Genomic DNA, 24,023 nt, shown 5'->3' with positions numbered 1-24,023 from the left:
CTTGAGAAACTTAAGTTTTACAGGTTAATAATTATAAGGGGAAAAAAGCAAAGACGCTAAAGTTTAAAGTATTAATGTTTTCATGTGTATTTTTTCTTATGTTTTTTTATTTTATTTATTAAGTTCATTTTATCTTATTGCTTTTGTGAGACAAACCAAACAATCTACATTGAACAAAACTGCTTTTTTAAATGGTTTGGTTGATTTCTTTATAAATATATAAATATATGTATGTATGTATTTTATTTTTAAAACTCACACAGCCTTAGTCATTTCTTTGTTTCTTTTGATTTTTAATGTGTTGTTCAAATTGAAAATGAAATCTTTAAAGGTGCCAAAACCGAATGATCCTATACTTGGATGCATCAAGTCCTGATGAATAAAATACGAACCCTAGGGGGAACAAATCACCCTGTTTCACTGCGTGTCTCTAACACACTTTACCGGTTGTTTCAGTACTAACATTTACTGTCTCTGTCTGTAACATGAATTCAGATCAAATGACACCTTTTCTTCCCTTGACCTCATCCTATCACTCTGCTGCGCTGCCTCCTTACCGCACATAGAGGGAAACAAAAAGATACTTCAACCTATTTGTGCATGTGAAGCTGTGGAATAGAGCACACATGGGTTGGTGTGTGTGTGTGTGTGTGTGGGTGTGGGTGTCTTAGGGTTAGACCGATGTATTGGTTTGCCAATATTTGCCTTTTATGGAAAATCAGATATCAGCCAGTCAGTGTCATCCACCTCTGATATGATGATATGATGCAGTTTGATTGATTACATATTGTAGAATTGATCAATACTAGACTGGTTGTCTATGGGAAGCCTTTAACCTGAATTGATTCTAATGAGACATTTTGATTGGATCTGACATAAGTATGGATGAATATGTTTTATTACTATTCTGGGTTTCAGTGGAGAGTTTTAGTGTCGAATGAAAGGCTTTTCCTCCCTGACAATAACATTCTGGGGGAAACACTGAATACTGAATGTTTTCAGGATTTTCTGGCAATGAAAATCTTGAATATCAGCTACTGGCAGCTTCAATCCAAAAATATCAGCATTGGTACTGGCCTTCGTAAACCCATATCTGTCAAAGCCAAGTTGTTGGGCCTCAAACCCTCTTAGCTGTTCTAAAGTCACTCGAGGGATTTCCTTGCTTTTATAAAACAGTAATAACACATTGCTGTAATCAGCTATCAGCAGCTGCAGTCCAAATACACTGGCATCAGTATCAGCCTTGAAAAACCCTATAGTGTGTACATGAGTGTGTGTATTACAACACACACATATTAACTCTCTCCCTCCCCTGGTTCCTCTCAAACATCACTCACCGTCCCACAGCTATCCAGATACGGGACAGAGTGCACATGGGTGTGATTGACAGGAACTGATGCCACCCCCCACCCTCCCCTCCCTGAGAGCTTCCCTGATTGGCTGGGTGAATCTCGCAGAGCAAGGAGGTTGGCCTGGACCGCCGATTTATCAAAAAACATTATTTTTATTCCTCGGAAAGGTAGCTTTGACTCTTAGCTCTTTTATACATCAGTAAGCCCATCCTCTCTCTCTCTCTCTCTCTCTCTCTCTCTCTCTCTCTCTCTCTCTCTCTCTCTCTCTCTCTCTGAGGTAAAGAGCCTTTGAGGAGACAGCATGTAAGACTTTCTAGGACATGACATTCCTGAAAAAAAGAAACACAGGTTTGCAATAACACCAGGTCTATCTCACCCGGAGGTTTCTCCTGTAAAGACTACATCCAACACCTTTCTACACCGCCGCCCTAAAAGCATTGCTTTCAGGGTCTAACATACTGCTGCGTGTGTGTGTGTATGTGTGTGTGTGTGTGTGTGTGTGTGTGTGTGTGTGTGTGTGTGAAGATGCCCACATGTGCTGTTCAAGCAGATATACAAAGCAAATCTATTTGTGAGACAAAAGGGATTCATTCTCCTTTACTGTGGTCCGTGTTTTATGTGTGTGTGTGTGTGTGTGTGTGTGTGTGTGTGGGAGTTGAGTGGGGAGAGAGGTCTTTGGTATAAAAAAAAACACCAGAAAAACAAGTGATTCACAGCACAAACAGAGTCCTGTGTGATATATGTTCTTCCTTAAATGTCCCCCCCCCCCCCCCCCCCCCCCCCCCCCAAGCTGTAGATGTATTCAGGTTTGGAGGCCAGCAGGTTCATCACAAAGGGGGGTAAAAAAAAAAAAAAAAAAAAGTTTCTATTAAACAAAGTGCAGAGATCCTGATTTGCCGTTATCTTGAGTTCACTGACACAAGCCGCTCTCCATAAATTTTAGGGGAAAATATGTCAACGAAGCACTCTTAATGAATAGGGGGCTTTTTTTTTTTTTATGTATCGCCGTCTTTATGCAGAATTCATAAGCAGCAGTCATTCTACAAGCCTGGCTTTCATTAAAGGGGGCGTGGGTGGGTGTGTTGGGCGGGTGGGGGTGTTGGGTGGGTGGGGGTGTTGGGGGGGGGGGGGGGGTGTTAGAGATGCTGTCTCTCTCATAAAGCAACACCTGAATGTGCAATTTTAATATGTTGTTAGGAATGGATTTGTCACTCTTTCGTCTCTTTCTGTCTCTCCTCACCTCCTCTTCTACATACCTACCAGTATATCTTTCAACCCTTCCTCATTTCTTTCTCTTACTTACTGCTTCTCTGTGTGTGTTTTACCAGATCTAACTCAAAGCAATGGGCATCACCCAAATGAAAAATCCCTATAATGTTGTTATAGGGACTTATAATGTGCCTGTGGCACTCAATAGTGAGTTTACAGTCACCTCATGATACTAAATGTATTTTTTTCTTTATCGTGTTATTGCTATAGGATTTTCTGTGGTGTAATTTTATTTTGGCCTATAGTATTTGCATATTTTAAGGTTTTGCTGTGATGTATGATTAGTATCCCTCTCCTATCAATGTTATGATAGGATTACTATAGTTCTTTTCATAAGGGGAGGAAGGGCTGTTTAACCGTCCCAAACTGATATTCTGTGGCTCTAAAAATCCTCTTTCTCATTATCACACATGACCTGACAAAGTGGCCTCTGCAGTGTGTCTTGTGTCATACTGGCCTGACAGGAGGCAGACAGAGGGTTGTGGACCTCTATGAACCAATAAGTACGACATCACAGGTTTAGCCCTCCCTTCTAGTTTTGGGAGAGACTCGTTCATGCTCTCCGGTCCAGACTGAGCTGTCCAGGTTCTTCTGGTTTTCCCTTTAAGTTACATTCCAATTAAAAAAAATACTTTAGATCAGGGTTTCTCAAATGTTTTCATGTCACTTTCATGCCCCCATTTGATAAATTTGATAAGATTTTGTCCCTGGGACCCCCATAATGGCAAGATTTTTGTTATTATTGTTGATTTAGTATTGAATTGTATTACTGTGTATACTGTATGTGGGGAGATAATAGACCTGAGAGTGAAACCTTGGATTAGAATAGTCATACACATCATTTCTAGTGAATTAAATTATAGTGATATTGAACTACTTAATTTTGCTGGGGACCCCTGCAGCCCTCTCAATGACCCCTGGGACTCCCTGGACCGCAGATTGAGACCCACTGGTTTAGAGTAACTACTGTAACTATTATTCAATGATGACAAAAACAGATTTTTTTAAAAATAGGTGTTTTTACAAGTGACTTTAGGCCATGTTATGGTACGGCCAACTCCTTGCAGGTTGATTCACTATGCAGCTGTGGGATGGAGACATCTGCCCATCTGCCCCTCCCCACCCCCCTCCCACACACACACACACACACACACACACACACACACCCCACACCCCACACCCCTCCCTCTCTCTTCTGACTCCTGTTTTCGCAGAGGGGAGCTAGAGTCTAGAGGAAGAGAGACATGCCCTTGAAGAGTCAAAACCTTGTTTTTTTTGGCAGGCTAACAGAGTTGGACGTTGCACGGTGATGTCAGGGAGGGTCAGGGCAAGAGAGGCTCGGCGCTGCTGCTAACGCAAGCTCCGCCCACCGCTGCAGCGTGCAGCCAGAGAGAGAGAGGGATGAGAGAGAGAGAGAGAGAGAGAGAGAGAGAGAGAGAGAGGATGGGGGAAATCTCTCTCCTCACACTCTTAAAGGTGTGTTTGTGCATGTATGGGTGTGTATGTGCGTGACCCCCCCCCTCATCCTCTGCTGCCCCTCCCATCACCACCACCCACCCACCAAACCACCCACCTCTCTCTCTCTTTCCAGTTGTCCCTTCCCTCGCTTCAGTCAGTATATCGGGGTTCGCTAGGCCTTGAAAATCTGTGAAAATTTGTGGATTTGAGAAACATAAGATAAGGCCTTAACAGCTTTTTCAAAATGAAATGATGGCCTTGAAAGTATTTGATTCATTTTTTTTTTTTATTAAAATATTGCATCCAAATTCATCAATATGCCTCAGCTCTCTGGACCTTTTTCCATCCAAGGATCGACACTTCACGTGCTGAGGAAAACCCTGTGATGGAGATTTTCTTTTAAAATGAAGGATTTCTTGACTTGACAAGATGAGTCTGTGATGTCTAATTTTGACCGGTGTCATGTCTTACCCCAAAACATGATCATTTTGCATCCTTCAATTTCACCAAACAAGAAAGCTTGAAAGTCGTGGAAAAGTCTTTGAATTTGATGTCTGAGTGAGTGCAGGGAACCCTGATATCTGCAATTCGGTGTGCAACGACATGGGAGGAATTAACCTCTCCTCTCCAGCATTTGACCTACACACACACACACACACACACACACACACACACACTGACTGCATCTTTCTCTCTGTCCCTCTCTCTCTCTCTCTCTCGTTCTCTCTCGTTCCTGGTGTGGTGATCAAAGTGCCTGGCGTGTCTCTCCGCAGTGCTGTGTGATCAGAGAAGTGGAGGGGAAAGAGGTGGTGGGTGGGTGGGGGGGTGAGGAGATGAGGCCCGAGGAACATGCTGTCCCCTTCTGGCTGGGAATATCAAGAGCACACACACACACACACACACACACACACACACACACACACACACACTCTCTCTGCCTGCCTAAGCCTGGCTTTGTGTCTCCAGCGAAGGCTGCAAGGTTACATAACCCCGCATCAAAACCGACCATGACCTTTCTCTGACTTTACCGGGCCGGCGTTCTGGGACAGAGCACCCATGGGAGCCGTGTGTGTGTGCGGGGGGTGGGTGGGGAGGGGCGCGTCACCTGAAGCCTCCGCTGCTACGGCCAACTTTTAAGACGAGAGGTTGGGAGGAGGCTGGACGGCCGCAGCAGCGTTCAGCGTCAGTGAACCAGCAGCAGCAGGCTGAGCTCTAGGTAGCTTACTGAGCTGGCAGCCAACTGCAGCCTCAAGTGTGTGTGGGCTGTTTGTACAGTGTGTGGAGATACTGCAGGGGGAATGTGTTGTACAGTTATATTGTTGCATGGAGACACGCTGCATCTGCATGTACGAGCCTGTGTGTGTGTGTGTGTGTGTGTGTGAGATGCGGCCTGTTGTTTGTGCTGACCAGAGAACAGTTGCTGACTGCGCTCACCCCGGGTTATTTTTGGGTCATGCAGAGTTGTGTGGCAACAGACAGCTATAAGCACAATCAACCAACCAAAAAAAAAAAATAATAATAATCATTGGAGCAAACATAGTCTGAAATGACACATTCACATCACCCCCACTGCAGATAAAACAAATATGAATGTGTTGTAATTTCCTGTAAAAAAAAAAAAAAAAAAGGATGAATCAAGCAGGATTCTGAGCTATGTTGTCACTATTTTCCAAATCATTTGAAGCTTTTAAATCCAACCCTGAATAGAGGGCAGTTTCAAGAAGAAAAAAAAAAACAGATGAAGAGGAGGAACCAAAGTAGGCTACGGCACACAAAGTGTTGAGAGATGCGTTAGAGGAAATGGAGCGCTGTGCTCTGCCCTCTGGTGGCGCGATGGGACGGTGGGTGCGGGCCGCCTCCGTCTGCCGGCTGAGGGAACGCCGTGTCCACGGACGGGCCTGGAATACTGATGGCACAGTGCAGGGGTGCAGGAGCTGCAGTCTGGCAGGCTCGGGAGAAACACTCCGACCGGCTGTCCTTTACACACAGCCGACAGAGGACTACTGCCTCTGCAAGCTGCTGCTCATTTTTCTGTCTGTGCTTTGGGCAAGTCTGACAGTGATATGGACGCACGCCAGTAGCCAAAAAATCAAAGCACACAAGGCTTGATGTCCAGCTGCAGAAAAAAAACAAAAAAACAGAAACAGCTTCTGTCACTGATTGTTGCCCATTTGGAAGTCAAGATTTGTGACTACAGGCTTTTTATTCCTGCTAAAATCTCAGTGTTACATTATTATTATTTTCACACACCCTACTGTTCAATGGCTGTCGGAGAGAGAGAGAGAGAGAGAGAGAGAGAGAGAGAGAGAGGGAGAGAGAGGGCATATACAGTATATAGCTTGATAGGGGGGGCAGGAGAGATTTATATATTTTAGAGGTAATTAGAGAGAGAGAGAGAGAGAGAGAGAGAGAGAGAGAGAGAGAGAGAGAGGTGTGTTTAGTGTTACCACCCGACACAAATAAGAATACAAACCATAAAACACACCAGTGTGCTAAAACCATTCAAACCTGGCAAAATAAAAATATATATATGAGTGCCTGTGATTTTTTTGTAGAGCTTTTTCAGCCTACATTTGTTTTTCTTATATATATATATATATTCCACCTAAAAATGAAGCACACACTCTCACCCTCCACCCAGCAGCAAACCGAGCTGCATTTTATTTCAGCGTCTAAAAAAATAAAGGAATTCATTTTTATTCGCCCATACCTTTTGCTGCTGCCGGGCCCGGCACCAACCCAAAGCAGCAGTCGGTCAGTCAAGTTAGTAGCCACCTTTGGGCCAGCAGTAGTCAAAACCTGTGGCCTCCATCCATGTGTAATAATCGTCCTATGTGTGTGGTCGTCCCCCCCGACAGTCTGTCCCCCTGTCAGACGCCACGCCACAGCGACACCCAGCCACTTCCCTCACTCTGCAGGACGGCCCAGCACTGACTCTGTGCCAGTCGACCGTGCCAGCACACACACACACTGCTGCGTCCTCACATGCATGGAAAGCGCACACACAGGGAATGCACACACCTGCTCACACGTGAAAAGGACACAAATTGCACAAGCACACACACACACACACACACACACTGTACCAAGACTGATACACACACACACTCTCTCTCTCTCACACACACACGCACACATAAATCAAATGCTTGGCCCTCCTCTCCGCTGTCCCAGCATGCACCTTGGTTACCTGGCTCTTGTCCCACTAGCAACAGCTGCTACCTCAGGACTGATGGAGGCTGGTCTGGAGGTTCCACAGTGTGAGACCACAGTGAACACACACACACACACACACACACACATGAACACACACAAGCACAGTCACATAGAGTCACATACAACACTGGCTTCTTTCACTCCTGGCACTGATGAGGTTATTTGAGACGATGCAGGATTGGACTTATACGGTGGAATGGTGCAGAGCGGCCTTTATAAAATGCACAGAGATGCTATTTTAACAGATGCAGAGGCTCATAAAGACAAAGCCATGCGGGACACCTAACCTCATCAGAAATGGGACTGAGGGAGCGATTCATACCGTAATTTTGGACACTTAACTGTCACATTTAGAAGATGGGGGGTGGGGATTGTGTAAAGCGGTGCTGTGGGTGTTGGGACTGCATCTCTGCTTGTGCTGCAGCGAGGCGAGGGTCAGCCCCTCTGGAGGTTATTATGTAACAGCGGGGCCCGTCTCCACGACCCTCCTCTGGACACGGTGACATGGTGCTTTATACCCCTTTTTACCCCGCTCCACTCTGGCCGAAGTCCTCCTCTTCTAGACATCGAGCCACATTCAAGATACAGTTCATCATAAGCGCCCTTTAAAAATGATACTTTCTCCTCTCCTCTGAAGAACTGCTTTGGTTGGGGAAAATGTCAGATTCTTGAAATGCTGCTCAACAGAGAACAATTGTCCTTCAGCTCTTAAGGCTTCAGGTTAATAGGAAACGGGTGGGGACCTTGGGAATCCTTACAGGAAATCCACTTTTTTGCAAAGAGTGCGAAATATTATGCAGAGAAGTGTCCGAGAGGGGTTCTGTGGGACATCTAAACGGCCTGCGCAGCCCTCTCAGGGTCTTCCTCATTACCTGCTGAAGCGGAAGTTTAAGTTTTGGCAGTGATGAGTCAGAGCGGACGGTGGGGCTTAATTACTGTACTGTGGGCTGGTGGAGTTCTGACTGATGTCAGCCAAATACAAGCCTTACAGCTCAAGGACGCATATAGCCAGTCAAACATGCAATGTTAGCTAAATGGGAGAGTCTTGCTGTCCATCAGTTCTGCATAGGTGGCTGCTCTCGTCAAAGCTGACACCAACCTTTTCACGTAGAGTATATGAAACATGGGTTAGAGGCTGATCAGTTTCAACAGGCTCAGTGGGACAAACAAAAATCCTTTAGGACTTCACCACAGTATGAGTATTTCCTGCCTATAGTCCTCCATGTAAAGGCACTCTCCTCCAATCACAAGTATTTCACACGTCTTTTATGACCAACTCACACTTCGACTTTGTCTTAGGCACATATTTGACCAAGACTGTTCTCCAAATGCCTGCTGCAACTTCACACCAATTAACTACTCCTGCTGAATTCATTATTGACTGACAAGTCATCTGCAGCTTCCCAACATGCTGACTCAAGTCAAGCGACAAGGTTAATACTGTTGCTTGACCGAATGCAAAAGATTTCCTCCCATCTCTGCCTCAGGGGAACAGCCAATACAGTCCTAAGAGTTTGAGTAAGCCAATACTAATCCATGTTGACCTTGTAAAATTTACCAAATAGTAAAGAGATTAAACAGCCATGACAACACCATGTTATTTTTTGGGGTTTTTGTTTTTTTATTAAAGAACTCTGCAGTACAGTATGATATAAATCAGTCCGGCACAGACAGAGCTTGAGGACAGCGGCTTCAAGCAGTCTCCTCCTTGGCAACGCGGTCCTTCTTGAGTGGTCCCTGTGGAAAGAGAAACAAGACAATCAGTCATATGCCAATACTGAATAGTCTACTGCTGGCTCGCAGTCTTGTGTGTTGGCCGAGGGTGGCAAGTTGTTCCCAGAGAGTGAACAGGGAGCTAGCACAAACAGGCACTGCTCCCCTGCCTCACTGGAACTTACTATGGCACTGGAATGGAACCCAAGTTCATACTGAGCGGTGAACCAGGTTACGAACAGTGCAGGCCAAGGAACACTCATGTAGGGACAGGTACTTACACAAAGTGTAAATATTAAGTACACGATTTGAGTTTGGCATGCAAATATCCCATTAACAAAAAAGGTGAGTAGGCTATGGTATATGGACAAAAGCCAGTTCAGCATGCTGGAGTTTTGTTTCCATAATAGGAATTCTACACACTACAAATGTGCTTTTCTAAAACTTATGCTTTGTGCTCAACTAGGATATGAGCTGTTATCAACATGTTTAAGCAAATGGCCATTTTGGATCTTCACTGACGGGGAAGCAGATCAGATGCAGCAAGAATGCTGGAGTATGAACATGACTGAAAGTACAAAGTCTTACCATGAACGCCTTCTTCTCCTCCACAGTCTGGAAGCGGCCATGGCCAAACTTGGAGGTGGTGTCGATGAACTTGAGGTCGATCTTCTCCAGGGCACGACGGCTTGTCTGCACCAGCAGAGACTGGAAGAGGAGCAAAAGGGGATTTTTTAAACACGAGACACTTGAAGTTGCTGTGAACACACGGTCCAGTTAAAATGCCATTAAAGATTTGAGGCAGTAAGTGTTCAAAATAGATCAATAATTTAAGTTCATCTGGGGTTCTACATAAAGTTTTCCAGCATCACCCAGTGCTCCCCATTTGCAAAATGTAGGAACACAATTACCTAAAAACCTTTTCTAGTAAATAGCCACTTCTACATTAAACCCATGCATATATGAGACCAGAGTCATAGTTAAGAAAAACAGCTGCCATTTCATATCCAGCCATGAAGGACATATGCACTTAGAATTTAACCTAATTTTCCAAAAACCTTAACCATCTGACGACAAGCATTAAGATTGGCCTTGCACTTTGTCCTCACCTTGCGCAGAGTGAGCACCCTCTTCCTGGTCCCAATCACGCAGCCCTTCAGCATGACAAAGTCATTGGTCACCTCTCCATAATGGACAAAGCCACCCTTTGAGGGAAGAAGGGACATCGATTAGTCACATTTGTTACAAGGCAGATATGCACCAATACAGAGCAACGGCTGCATCAATACAGGGTAAAGGCTGCGTCACTCACCAGGGGGTTGATGCTCTTGTTGGACAGGTCATACTCAGTGGAGGCATTGTTCTTCACCAGCTTTCCATCCTTGGTGTGATAGCCCTGGCCGATTTTGTAGATCTACAAAAGCAGAGGTGATTAGTACAACTGTCAGCTTACATCTGCACCACAAGCCATTTGCACTGAAGCAGCAGGGCTACGGTTTTGCTCCACAACCCACCTTCTTGTTGATCTCTGTGCGGTGGTGGTAGCCCTTCTGACCAGCACGGGCCACAGAGAAAGCCACACGGGCAGGATGCCAGGCACCGATACAGGCCACCTTGCGCAGACCACGATGGGTCTTGCGGGGAAGTTTCTTTGTGTGCCAACGGCTAGTGACACCTAGAAGGGAAAAAAGACATTAAGAATCAAGACTAGGTAGCATGGATTAAACTACAGAAGATGCAGAATTTGCTGACCAGTGTGTTCCATGAAACCTAAATATGCTACAAGCTATGTTTGTGCCCATGAGAGAAGCTTGTCAGATGTCTTTGCTATTTCCAAACACAAAACTATAGTGAAAACTTACCCTTGTATCCGTGACCCTTGGTGACACCAATGACGTCGATCATCTCGTCCTGGGTGAAGACTGTGTTGATGGGTACAGACTGCTCCAGCTTCTCACGGGCCCAGTCCACCTTATCGGCGATGGAGCCTCCGTTCAGCTGCACCTCCATGAGGTGGGCCTTCTTCTGCCTCAGGGGCAGCAGGCGCATCTGCAGGGATCAGACACAAGAGTCAGAATAGAAGAAAATGTCCCCAAAGTCATACCTAACAAGCACAATAAAATTTGATAGTTGTGCAGTCTCAGAAGGAAGGCAGCATGGAAGGTATCCTCATACGTGTCGGGCGCCATGCCTGACGCAAAGTTCCGTGGTCTCATCACCGACAGACAAGCAGGAAGCAAAAACACCAAGTATCACCTCAGTGGGCAAGTGAACAGACATACTAACCTGTGTGTGGGCAATGATGCGGATGACCTGGCAGTACTTCTTCATGGAAGCAAAGTCCTTCTCCAGCTGCTTCTTGCCCTCGTCATCCTGCCATTTCTTGCAGTACTTTGTGAAGGCCTTCTTCTTGGACTTGTACCTGCGAGCATGCAGCGTGACAGCAGGGCACAGGAGGGAAGAGGCACACACATGTTGGCACTGGTCCTTCATAGCCACAGGGGGCCAGCGGAAGAACACAGTGCACAGCTGCTTGCCCTCCCTCCACAAGGGGGGCTATAGCAGCTTGTAGGAAGGATTTTGGCTCATGGCGCGGTTTCTAAGAAGCCCTTTCCACCGGCCAGAGGAGCCCGGAGCTCATCAGGGCACGAGGCACCTGAGCGGAGCTGCCACCGGGGGCCACCGTACTGTTAGATTGCTCAGTGAAACATGGGATGTTTTACTCATCACACTGTGCAGCTAACATTTGCTTCAGTTACTTATAATAAATAATCTTGGGTTCCATTTCTCATTTTATGCACAATGTCTCACCAGTTCTTGTAGAAGCGACGCTTGCACTCATCACTGACATGCTCAGCGAAGATGGTCTTGAAGGAGCGCAGGCCGCGTGGAGTCTGGACGTAGCCCACAACACCAACCACCATCATGGGAGGAGTCTCCACAACGGTCACAGCCTCCACCACTTCCTTCTTGTTCACCTCTGCAAAGGAGAAGTCAATGGTTACGCCTCATGTTTCTCAAATCACCTTTGTATGTGTATATAATTTGTATAACTAATAAGGTAGACTGCACTCAGTGCTCGACATTCAGCAAGGGCTATAAACCCATTCTGTCCGCCCGTCGAGGGAATCATCACAGGCAGAACACCATATTCAGGTTACTGTCACTTCAGTTATTCAGCAAGGCATACATACACCTTAACCAATGTTTATGGTTTAACTCAAAATCCCTGTTTCAACTCACTTGAGCCGGGTCTGTCGACCTCACGGACAATGTGTGTCATGCCGGCCTTGTAGCCGAGGAAGGCCGTCAGGTGCACGGGCTTGCTGGGGTCATCCTTGGGGAAGCTCTTCACCTTGCCACGGTGACGACGACTCCTCTTACGGGGCAGAAAGCCCAGGGATCCGTGGCGCGGAGCCGAGAACTTACGGTGGGACTGTGGACGGGACAAACGGTTAACTAGCCGGCCATGGATACGCTAACAGCAGCACACGACATTCAAAAGATGGCTAATGTTACATATGGACTTCCATTTAGCTGATCGGCACCCACATGGAGTGAAGGCGCACGCGGTTTAGTCGTGCAAGTTTATCAGTTATCATATCGCTTAATTTTCAATTCTGTTAGAGTAACCACATGTCTGTAACGTCAAATTCGGGGTGATTTATTAGCCATGCAGTTAGCTAGATGACCAACGTGAGCCTGAATGATAGTCGCCACTGTCAAGATAGTCACTGCTAATAGGAGTTACATCTCGAATTTAGTATTTTTTAATACTGCCAGCCGAGTTAGGTAACCAGATAGTAACCACAGAGGTACTTTAATTCTACTGGAAACTATGGTTTGTGGTTTAAAACTGCCAAATCTGACAAGTAGCGGCCTACTTCTAGCAGCCATTTTGGACTGCGAGTAGCCGGTATGGCCAAGCATGCATCGGAAAAAACAATGTTAACGTTAAGGTTGAGAACACATAAACTATATCAATATCTACAGGAGAGTGTTAAGTATCAGTACAAAAGCAATTCACATGTCTAAAACAGGTCTAATGAAAAGGATGGCTGAGATGACAAACAGATTCCTGGCCAGGACATCAGCTCTGGTTGTAGCATGCTCACCATTTTGTGTCCGATCCGAATGAAAGAGGCCGAAGGAACAGGAATCCGGCAATATATGCAGAAGGAAATATCGCGAGATTCAGCGTGACTGTCCTCGGTGAAGATCCGCCTCCAGTACTTCACACTACAGCCACGAGATGTCAATGTTTGATTTTGCAAAAAGAACAGAGAAATCTTTATCACCCATTATAATTGAATTCAGCACATTTTTAAATCACTCATAAATATGAATAATATGACTTAAAAAGTAAAAAAAAAAAAAAAAGTACTTATCCAGGTTCCAGTTTCTTTTGACATTTTTTACATTTACATCGCCTTTACATGTAACTGCCTTGTACTTGTATTTTAATTATATTACTTACATTTACATTAATTGGTGGGGACTCGAGTCAGACTCGAGTCACATTTTTAATTGCTTGAGACTTCACTTGACTTGGGTTCCGGTGACTTGGGACTTTACTTTGACTTACGTACTTTGATGACTTGAAAAGGTTTCTAAAGTCTTTGTTCCAGCAGACGACTGAATTTAAATTCTGTTTTCTGAATTTGTATGGAATGATTGCATTTATTGAAGTTGAAACTGATTATAGAAATCAAACTCATGATGCTCTTACCAAGTTTTTATCCTATTAAAACCATATTGCATTGAAAAGTCCTAGATATTTATTTTTCTTTAACATATTAAATTGATACTGGACTCTTGATTTGTTCTGACTTGACTTGCTGTTCTACATTTAGACTTGAGACTTGACATTAATGACTTGGACTTGACTTGCTGTTCTACATTTAGACTTGAGACTTGACTTGAGACTTCTGTCTCAAGACTTGAGACTGACTTGGGACTTGAACAAAGTTGACTTGGTCACACCATATCTAGTATTCCATACCCTTTGTTCTGTTTATTGTTGGAAAATGTAGAATGTGGTGCTTTTGTACAGTATATTTGCTTAAATTTATTTTTGTTATTGGCCATTTTCCAAATTAGATACGACGTCTCGTATATGTCATGTATAATAATATGAATAATGACATATGAATAATATGTAATTTACACATTCCATAGAAAATAAACCACAGGATCAAGCTGTCATTTAATATTTATTACCCTATTAATTCAAGTAAAAAACAAAACTGACACATTCTACTTTTGAAGGCAACAATATTCCTTTTCACGATCCAGTGTTGTTACAAGTTGTGAAGTGACTCCACTGCAGGCATCAACTGCACATTTTCTTGAACCAATTTATCACTCAAATTGCAAGCCAGGAACGTTTGGAAAGCCTCTGACAACAACTGTGATAGAGGATATTTGGCCACATTCTATAATTTTTTTTGCATCAATTACGCTGTCCTGCAGAATTTCAGAGTATCTTTTTGGATTTGTGAGGTTTGTCTCAGTGGTTTTCACAGATGTTGAAATTTTGCTCTGATGGCAATGGTAATTAGTTCAATAATTCTTGTAGTGTAATTGTAGAATAAAATGTAAAATTCATGTACCAGTGTAATACAAATTCCAAGAGCCACATCAAGATTGCCATAATTTTGTTTAAGTGAGTGTACTGTCATAAATCTAAGCTTTTGTTATAAAATTATACTATGGCTTTCTTCCAATTATGAGAACAGAGAAGAGGCATACATTCAATCAACATAAGAACCTGTAATTATTATTATGACAGAATAGTTTCACAGCGCTTGTGTTGCGAGACTGAAGTGCTATGAAAGGTCAAACGTATTCATCATACAAAACAGATTTGTCAGTCATCCGCTCAAGTGTATGAAAAGTGTCCACTGCTCAGAAAGCAAACCAAAATCTGGTTTTCTTGACGGCAAATTATGGATCCACATCTCAAGTCTACCTCATCTGCCTCAACACATCTTCCAGCTCACCTGTAAGGAGAGCGACTACCTCATTCTGTAGACGTTTCATTAAATTTTATCATGAACTTGAATAAGTACAACCCAAAAAAAGTCATGCCTTACTGCTAACACAGGGTAATCCAGCCTATAATCTTGTAGGATTCTGTATGGGATGGGATTGTACACACCATGCAGTTTGCGAGGCATTACAAAGGCTGAGGAATGGGAACGTTTCTGCCCTCAAACGCATGCTACAGTACTCATGCAGTTGCAGTCTTTTTAGAGGGTTTCTGGATTTTTCCCATGAGGCATTTTACACCTTGCACCATTGTCCTTCACAGATCAAGAAATAGTCACGCCACATGTTGTGCATTCTGGAGAGTTCTGGTCACTCTGCTGCCCCAAGACTCGTCGTTATCATTTGAATGTGTGTTGCTATACATGGAGGTGAGATCTGTGTCAAAAGGATTTGGTATCATTCCCTTCTAAGGCATTAAAGTAATTATTTCCCGTCCCGTCGTTTACTTTCAAGATACCTGCAAGTAATTTACTGGAATATTCAGCACACAAAGTTTATGGTCCCAAGGTATCTCTCAGATTCCTGGTTCATCATTTAAGTGCCATATATAGACACTTATTTCACATTTAAGTTCAAAGATCTGATTGTGTCTCGTCACCTCGCAGTTTGTGTTTGTGCATGTAAAGAGAGCAGAGCTGTAGGGAGCGGCCTCGCTGAAATGTGGCTGAATAAAAAGGGCCAGAGATGGGGCAATAAGGGCCGTTCCTCATCTCTTCCGTTTACACAAGACCAATTCCAGTCCGTCTTGTTCCTCAAAAGCTTCTGTTTGGAGAGACTCCTGCATAGTGTTTTTGCATGTGTGCTGTGAGCAGTCTCTTCCCACTGAGACACCGACAGCGGCCGGCCCTCAGGACGCCCGCCGCTCGCGATCCAGGTTCATCTGCTGGAAGAAAGTCTTTCCAAACTCGTAGCTGCTGATCATGACAGCGCAGGCCGGGGCCACTTTGATCACCCTGGGCAGGAAACCTTGGGAGGACACAGACGCAGCTCACTTTTAGTTCCAGCCTTTAGCCAAGCAAACATTGCACTTTTAATTAATATGATAGAACGAGGAAAGAGTGTATACCTGCAAAGAGGCCCCTGTAGCCCGACTCGGCCCATATTTCCTTCATTATGTGCCAAGTGGATGTGGTTCTCTTTAAGGGAACTAGGAGGAATGGGAATAAGCTACCATTTAGAATTTGCTATACTGCATTGTACACATATGTTACCATAAGGAAATACGCTTCATACCATACGGAAACCATATTGCCTACATAGCCATGTACAGTGCCGTGCAAAAGTATTCACCCCCCTTGACTTTTTGCACATTTCGTTGTGCTATAAAGTTATTTCAAAATACATTTATCCAGGACTTTTTTTGTCTACGTTCTATGCAAAGCAATCTGTCCCATCAAAGTGAAAACAAATGTGTAGAAATGTTTGTTAAAGCATAAAAGTAAAAGAAAAGAGAAATCAGAATTATTTTATGCTTAAACATACATTTCTACACATTTGTTTTCACTTTGATGGACCAGATTGTTTTGCATAGAATTCAGACAAAAAATCCTGAATAAATGTATTTTGAAAAAATGTCATAGCACAACAAAATGTGCAAAAAGTCAAGGGGGGGTGAATGCTATTGCAAGGCGCTGTGTAACTGTAGAAGCAGAAACAGACCTCCCAGTGTCTCCATCTCTCCCAGCTGGATCTGCCTCCTTGTCTTCACCACATCAAAGGGCAGAGTCAGGATTGCAGCAACCTAGTCAGCATGACAGACATAAAAAATGAGTCATATCCTGGGCGATGCACAGGTGTTGGCACCTCAGAAGGTTAGATAGCATTCAGGGAGAATACTTATCCCTGAATCAAGGATATCAACGCATTATATCAACAGGATTGCTTATTATTGCTCAAGAAACAATTTGTGTGCCAAACACTGTCGTAAGTCTCAAGTCCACACATTTGGAAAAAGGCTGGGCTCATATTTATTAAGCTGCACACTATTACTCCTACTGTGGGGATCCAACTAAAGTATCCCTCCCTGTAACATCAATATTTGAAACAGGACCTGAAAGCTTGTTATCAAACGTTTTAGTCCTATGAAGCGATTTCGACATATTTTTACAATCACATTTCTCTTCAGAGAGTGAAACCCAAGCTCAGTGCAAATCATTTGAAGATTTCTGAAGGCTACCTTGATAAAATGCAATCAATGGGAATTCATATCCGATGGGGATATCAGACTGACTCTTATCAAGCCATACCATTCATAGTTTCTGCTGATAGATGGTAATAAAACGTCAATGCTGTAGTAAATAGTACCAAAGCGTAAACAAAACCAAACAAAGCGGACTCACAGCTCCAGAGACGGCTCCTGCAGTGAAGCTGATGGAGAAGGTGGACTGGGACGTCCGGGCCTGTTCACACAGCTGGGCCTTCACCAGTTCGTAGTTAAACCAGTACAGCGCTGCAAACACACACAAACAGGGACTTACTCGCATGACCGGTGAATGGTAACTTGTCGCTTAGTTCCGCATCTTATTATGTTTCCCAATAACCACTAGTGTGACAAATTACTATTTAACAAAAAAAAAAAGAGGGGTAGCTAACATAACACGACCAAAAATTACAACACTAGTTAGAACTATACAAATAAAAAGTAAACAGCAGTAGAGCATACTGAGACAAAGCAATAAGTGAAACATATGTACAGTATGAGAATATACAAAAATTATGACATATATTCAGCATGAAAATAAATGAAAAAATATAAAAATGAAGGCATGTGCGATATAAAACAGATGAGAAATGCAGGGGGAAAACAGGGGGGAATATGAAGAAATATTAAAAATATGAACAAATATGTGCATTTATAGCATATATACACAGGATGTGCAAAACTGTGCATCATGTTTGCATTACAGAAGGCCATACATATGTACAGAAAAGGTCTAGACGTGCAGACATGCACTGTAAAAATGAATCAACCAATGCATTCCCTTTGACGATGTAAATAACTCATTCTAAAATAATATAACAAGTGGAACCAGCTTACTTGTTTCCAGGGAGTAATGAGCAAAGTTATGATATTATTTTTGAAGCTAGTAATGACTCACTTTTTTGAGTGAGAAGTCCAACTCTGCTGACTGATTAACAGATCGATTTGTCATTACATTCAGACGGTGCGGTGCTGCTCTCACCAGAGAAGGGTACGTCCCTCAGCACGGTGGGTCCCCAGCCCCTCCACAGCGACAGCAGGCCGTCCTGGGCCACGGCAGAGCGGATACACACCCGCAGCTCGCCGTACGACAGCCGGCGGGACTGCATCTTCGTCCTGACCAGCTCCAGGGGGCTGATCACCGTCACGGCCCCCACTGCAACACACACACACACACACACACACACACACACACACACACACACACACACACACACACACACACACACACACACACACACACACACACAACAGCTGGAAGTCAAGAAAACTCTTAAATGGTACAGTTAGGTTGTGTGCATGCGTGTTTGTGTTTTCATACGCTTACATCTAGCGAGACCCCCAGCGACGAGGGGGATATGGTTGCCCTGGAAACCCAGACCGTATCTCAGGAAGTCCCGGAGTTGGTCGTAGCAGGTGAAGTAGATGACTGTGGCAGGTACCGCCATCACCCTACACACACACACACACACACACATATATATATAAAAACGAAAAGGTTAGAGAAAGGAAACTTTCAGTCCCAAGGGCCTACAGTTCATGCTATGACACACTGTGGTTCTAATCAGGATACTAATCAATGGAACCTGTAATGTCATATGAGTGGAAATCTGGGGGTTGCACCAAAATATCAGATTGCTGATTCCCATGATGGTCTAAATGCTGTTTCAGAGGTTTTTTCCACCCTGATAAGAATAACATTCTGGGGGAAACACTGAATCCTTGTAATTTTTGGCATAAAGAAAGAAACATTTTCAGACACTGAATAACAGCACAATACAGAACTATCGGTATCACATCAGACTTCAAAACCCATATCGGTCGCACCCTAATCTGTACATTAATTCTCACCCATTTGTTTTAGAAATATTTATATATTTTCTAGTTCCAAAGTGTGTTGACACTCACAGTGTTGGTGGCAGTCCGCTCCACAAAGACCTGAGTCCTTCGTGTCGTGTAATTTTCACAAAAGCATCCTGTGGCAAAAAAAAACAAATAGAATCAACACATTATTATTTACTTTTGTGGAACAGAAGTAGACTGTGGCAAAACCAAAGCAGTTAGTGTTTATAGATGCCATACTATTACTCACTAGAGTCCCACTGAAGTGTGTCGGTGTTTTGTACCAGCTGCTGCAGCTGGTTCCATTCTGACACACATAGATGTGATCCATCAGTCCATTACAATACAGGAAACACTTCCCTGTGAAAGATACACCACCAGGTCAGCACAACTTCACCATTTTGACTATATGATGCAATGCATACAGTAACTGTATGATCCCAGCCTTTGCAAAATTCCCAGGCAAACACCAGATAAGTAATTTAAGAGCCAGAATCTAAAAATGACACAGAGTGTATATGAGTATCTGATATTCTGTAGCATGTACTTGGTTTTTACTGCATCTAAGAGTCATTCTGTGATGTTTTGCTGTTCCTCGAAATTGAGTTGAAGCATCTGTTACAGAGGCGAGTAAAGGCAACCAATAACAAAGGCGATGGGAATGACCGCACAGCCACTTGATAACATCAAGGCTGACCTTGCCACTGCTTGCTCTGCCTGTTTATTTAGGGCTGTTTTTAGGTATTAGCAAAACCTTCACTGAAACGCTAAAAAAAGCATTATTTCACAACCAGGCTATTTTACCCTGTGGAAATATGGCTGAACATAAAAAGCATAACACCCCTATCAACAAGGGACAGGATCATAACTTAGCAGTAGTAAGGAAAATCTCCCAGAGACAAAGAATGTGGTTTTATTTTCAGTAATGAAATGTAGCTAGAGAACATTTCCAGTGTTGTTTTCTGTTTCTTGGAGCTATTACGCATTGTCTGTAAACCAAGAACAGGTAGAAGTGGGTCAAGGTAGAAGACTGCAGCCATATAACTAGCTTAGACATTCACTCATCAACTGAGAATGCCTTTGATAACAAGATACAGTGAGATTGAGGGCAAAGAAATGAAACAAAACATGCACATGTTTTGCAGTGACTGCTAATTTGACAGCAATTATGTGGATGTTTGTTAGGGGTTATTTTGTTTGCAAGGAGAAAAAACATTTTTTGTTAGTTGACCATGTGGCCACACTCAGAAAGCTGTGCCAGACCGGCACGTTGTCAAACAGCGGCCAAGTTTCAGCATGCAGTGACTGCTGGTCAGATACTCACACTTGGAGGGGCGGATGACGCCACCCCAGGGAGCAGATTCACTGGCTAAAGCTATGAAACAAAGCAAGAGGAAGAGAGATAGAAGAGACACAGAGAAGAAAGACACAGAGACAGAGAGAGTGCAAAAGACACAAAGAACAAGCGCAGTGCAGTTAGCAAAAGCATGGAGATACACATGGCATCCACAAAGAGCTGTCAAAGGCAAAGACTTCAAGAACCACACCCTTACCCGAGTTTGTGTTTCATTACCTAATCTAACTAGAGACGAGGTATAACCTAACACCACACAAGCAGACAAGCTATCTGAGGGCAACAGAAAAAGACAGTGTAGTCTGTTGTGATGACAGAGCAGCACCATGAATCCAGGTAAAATTAATCAACATCCATAGTAGATACTAAGAAGTAGCCAAAGTGCTCAGTGGTTCTACCTTGGGAGAACGGCGTCTGCTGAGCCTGCAGCCTTATCTTCACAACGTCCAGCGGTGTGACTGTCAACACACAAAAGAAAGACCGATTCAATTATAACAATGACTGTGAGAGTTTTGAAACACTGTACTTAGGGTGAGTGTGTGACGAAACATTAGGTGAAACTCTTTTGCAACAAAGAACTACTTTCAGAGACTGATAAAACATAAGTTGCACTTGCTGATCTTTATTTCCATGACCGCTGATCTCACCAAAAATAGACGTGAGGAGAGCTCCAGTGCCAGAAGCCAGCATCTGCTGCACTGGAGAGATCCCAGCCACGGGGGCGCTGGCAGTCCGCTCCCCCATCCCGGCTACCTGTCAGACCAAGAAAAATAGCATATCCCATCACATAGAGCACAGTATAACGTAACTAAACTTAACCGTCCAAGTTGTTCATTCACTTCTTTTAACACTGAGGTAGAGCGCTGCGTGCTACAGCCAGGTGTCTATGTCCCCCTGTAATGTAAAACAAATAAGGGAGAGTGGTGGTGTCACAGTGGATCAGCAACGCTACACTGAGTCTGAGGCAGGTCCAGTTAATTCAATCTGCTGAGTGGGTGATACATGGCCCTCAGATGCTGCAAATTAGCTTGTGCCACAGTAATACAAACTATGGGAGGACATCATTAACCAAAAACAAGATAGGACGTGTGTATTTGCGGTAACAGAACACAAACCTGGGTTTGACTATTGGCAAGTAAGTCTCTGCATGAAGCAATTCAGTGGAAGCATTCCAAGCTAGTACTCAAACAAACAAAAAAAAACCCTGCTGTGTTCATAATATTGTCTTTCAGAGGAATGAGCTACTTTACCAACAACAAAGACCAGTTATGGCTGATAAATAAAAAGCCAAACCACTCCTTCATTGATGTGAGTGGCCTCGGGTGAGGAGGAGTGTTATAATGGGCTGGTTGACACACTGAGATAGCTTATCTATTATATGCATGTCTCCAATCTCTCCATACAGCCAGTCAGAGCCTCTCCTCCTAACCCACACTGGCTCCCCACTATGGACTAACTGACAGATTAATATGGTTAGCAGCAAATAAATAGTGTTTAGAGCAGTCTTATTTTGATTAAGTAGTCATTATTGCTTTTGTGAAAGCATTAGGGATGGGACAATATGCTTATCTCATGATATAATTTGATAAAACCACGATATGATGTAATAAATAAAAGTTCAATGACACCAAAGTATGACTGTGCAGAATTATGCTTATTTCTGGGCCACAAATCTTTCTAGCAATGGCACAGGCTCACCAGAATGTAAATAACAATAAATGTCATTACAAAGTGCAAATAATATAATTTTGAAAGAGAGCTTGTGAAATTTTGACAGGCAAGCATCTCATTTATGATTACTACAGCAGAATAAAATGTTTTCTGCCCCACAATACATATAGTCACATTTTTGTGTTTTTCGATATATCATCCCATCCCTAGAAAGCATCCTCATTGCAGACAAATGCATCACTAGGAGCCAACATGAGAACGAAGAGCAGGGTTTGCCTATGACTTGCCTTGCCTGAATATGCAGAATTTAAGAAAATGTGTACTGTGGGGGATGAATGGTTTTGGATAATGAACAATCGTCTGGCTTACAGGCCAAGCCAACTGTCCTGTACCTTATTTGTCTTTCTCTCCCCTGGCTAGTCCTATTCCTGGAGTTAATTACACCATAGTGTCACAGTTATAGCCATTTGGCCCTCAACTTTTGCCAGGCCAATAAGCTGCTTTGCCAAAGCAAATCGTCTTCAAAAACCGTAGCTTAGTGTCAACTGACAAAAAAATATATAAATGTGTGGCCACCTACAATTTTTATATCTGATTGAATAATTAAATGACAAGTTTTGAGGTCGATAATTTGTCTCATTTCTCCTACACAACGTTGTGAGCAGTTTCATGTCCCATGCTGAAAGCGGGTACATTCAGTACCATTCAGACTCATGCAGACTGGACACAAGGTAATGGCTGACAAATTAAATAGAAATAACGTACTAATGAGCAAAACTAAAACTAAGGTCATTCTGATGACATTACCAATTTACTTGATTCAACAATTCAAAAACATCTCGTCGTAACTCAAAGTCAAAGATTTGACTTGGCTGTTGCCCCTTTTGTTTTAATTTATAAGTCTTTTTTCCCCCTTAACGTTACCCCCCTCTAATAAGGACCACCATTAGCTAACTGCCCCTTTTCTCCCCGAAATGGGTAGAATAAACCACACAAGAAGAGAAGCGCCATTGATTAATTAGCTAGCTACATGATGTTAGCTTGACAGTTTGGCTAACGGTTACGTGGGTTTTACCTGCTAACGTTAGCTGGCCTAGCCTGTCTCAAAACACCGACGTTAGCTTATAACTACAAACTAGCCGAGTAGCTAGCTGATTGAGAGGGGTCTGGCTGCAGACCTCCACTGTCAGGCCAACCTCCGCTGTCAGGCCAGCTCCACGCTCAGCTGATTAGGTAACAGTATGGCAGCATTAAACAGGTTTAGTACTCACCTCTGCTTTAGCTAAGAGTGTCGTTGTGAAACAGATGTGTTTTCATTCATTGTGGTTGAATTCACGTTACCACATTAAAGGGCTAACGTCAGATGACCTTTCCATGCTGCAACTTCCTCGGCGCCTCCATCGATAACCAGTAAACATGTTTTTCACCAGGAGGCCTGAACTTGCGTAGAGCGGGTTACAGGTGTGAAAAAATGTGCACGGAGATTTCACAAATGTCTACACAGCTAGACTACACGGTGGCCATATCTAATAAGTGAGAGAGGCTGGTGCATATGCTGTGAGATCAGTGATGAATGGCCAGGATTGTCAGACCGTCGTGACCACGCCCCCTCTTCTGTCACTACAGTCTGTCGCGCCTCGCGCGCCCCCTGGCGGAGCAGCACTCTGATACAGTGCAGCTGTCGCCTGAAAACAAAGTTTTCCAGTGAACCGTGTTGTCAAACAGAAGCCACTACATCGATGTTTTAAATTACATTTCATTGTATTATATACAACAGGGTGAAGTTAGTTGACAGCAATGTATTCAGAGCAAATGGGTCTCTCTCTCTCTCTCTCTCTCTCTCTCTCTCTCTCCCTCCCTCCCTCTTGGGGGCGCGGACAAGGTATATCATGTGTGA

General features: G+C 43.6%; 2 protein-coding genes and 2 non-coding genes across 6 annotated transcripts; all 4 read right to left on the bottom strand.

Moving 5' to 3' along the window:
* Positions 1 to 8,892: 8,892 nt before the first annotated feature.
* On the bottom strand, positions 8,893 to 13,155 carry rpl3 (ribosomal protein L3). The gene is made up of 10 exons (XM_071907588.2): positions 13,124 to 13,155; positions 12,252 to 12,444; positions 11,820 to 11,988; positions 11,295 to 11,430; positions 10,871 to 11,057; positions 10,523 to 10,683; positions 10,321 to 10,422; positions 10,118 to 10,213; positions 9,597 to 9,716; positions 8,893 to 9,032 (listed from the first exon to the last, which is right to left on the bottom strand). The coding sequence occupies exons 1-10, from the start codon at positions 13,124 to 13,126 to the stop codon at positions 8,988 to 8,990; spliced, it is 1,212 nt and encodes a 403-aa protein (XP_071763689.1). The 5' UTR covers positions 13,127 to 13,155; the 3' UTR covers positions 8,893 to 8,987.
* Positions 9,124 to 9,255, bottom strand: LOC139918293 (small nucleolar RNA SNORA54). Its single transcript, XR_011784959.1, has one exon. It is a non-coding gene; the product is annotated as a small nucleolar RNA SNORA54 (small nucleolar RNA).
* Positions 11,141 to 11,235, bottom strand: LOC139918294 (small nucleolar RNA U83B). Its single transcript, XR_011784960.1, has one exon. It is a non-coding gene; the product is annotated as a small nucleolar RNA U83B (small nucleolar RNA).
* Positions 13,156 to 14,202: 1,047 nt separating the features above from the next.
* On the bottom strand, positions 14,203 to 23,525 carry slc25a39 (solute carrier family 25 member 39). Of its 3 annotated transcripts, none has more exons than XM_071907599.2 (12): positions 23,398 to 23,525; positions 21,103 to 21,208; positions 20,854 to 20,913; positions 20,426 to 20,476; positions 19,352 to 19,461; positions 19,168 to 19,235; positions 18,587 to 18,711; positions 18,242 to 18,415; positions 17,399 to 17,508; positions 16,719 to 16,800; positions 16,126 to 16,206; positions 14,203 to 16,025 (listed from the first exon to the last, which is right to left on the bottom strand). In XM_071907599.2, exons 2-12 carry the CDS (start codon positions 21,197 to 21,199, stop codon positions 15,907 to 15,909), a joined length of 1,077 nt encoding a protein of 358 aa, XP_071763700.1. In that variant the 5' UTR covers positions 21,200 to 21,208; positions 23,398 to 23,525; the 3' UTR covers positions 14,203 to 15,906. The 3 variants fall into 3 exon arrangements, with proteins under 3 accessions (XP_071763700.1, XP_078141028.1, XP_071763701.1); XM_078284902.1 differs by having other exon boundaries at positions 21,103 to 21,204; positions 23,398 to 23,516; XM_071907600.2 differs by lacking the exon at positions 20,426 to 20,476.
* Positions 23,526 to 24,023: the final 498 nt, after the last annotated feature.

Source organism: Centroberyx gerrardi, chromosome 7 (assembly GCF_048128805.1).
Source record: "Centroberyx gerrardi isolate f3 chromosome 7, fCenGer3.hap1.cur.20231027, whole genome shotgun sequence".
NCBI classification, from domain to species: Eukaryota; Metazoa; Chordata; class Actinopteri; order Beryciformes; family Berycidae; genus Centroberyx; species Centroberyx gerrardi.
This window is presented reverse-complemented; position numbering and strand designations above follow the sequence as displayed.

What these genes read in the sequence shown, in the direction of transcription:
- rpl3 (XM_071907588.2), bottom strand. An exon ending in CAAGGGTCACGGATACAAGG is followed by an intron (nt 10,684 to 10,870) that starts GTAAGTTTTCAC and finishes TTTCCCTTCTAG; the next exon opens with GTGTCACTAGCCGTTGGCAC. An exon ending in ACAAGAGCATCAACCCCCTG is followed by an intron (nt 10,214 to 10,320) that starts GTGAGTGACGCA and finishes CTTCCCTCAAAG; the next exon opens with GGTGGCTTTGTCCATTATGG.
- slc25a39 (XM_071907599.2), bottom strand. Translation starts at nt 21,199, where the DNA reads ATGGGGGAGCGGACTGCCAGCGCCCCCGTGGCTGGGATCTCTCCAGTG. An exon ending in CGTCATCCGCCCCTCCAAGT is followed by an intron (nt 19,462 to 20,425) that starts GTGAGTATCTGA and finishes TATCTTTCACAG; the next exon opens with GGAAGTGTTTCCTGTATTGT. An exon ending in CGCTGGGGGTCTCGCTAGAT is followed by an intron (nt 18,416 to 18,586) that starts GTAAGCGTATGA and finishes TGTGTGTTGCAG; the next exon opens with TGGGGGCCGTGACGGTGATC.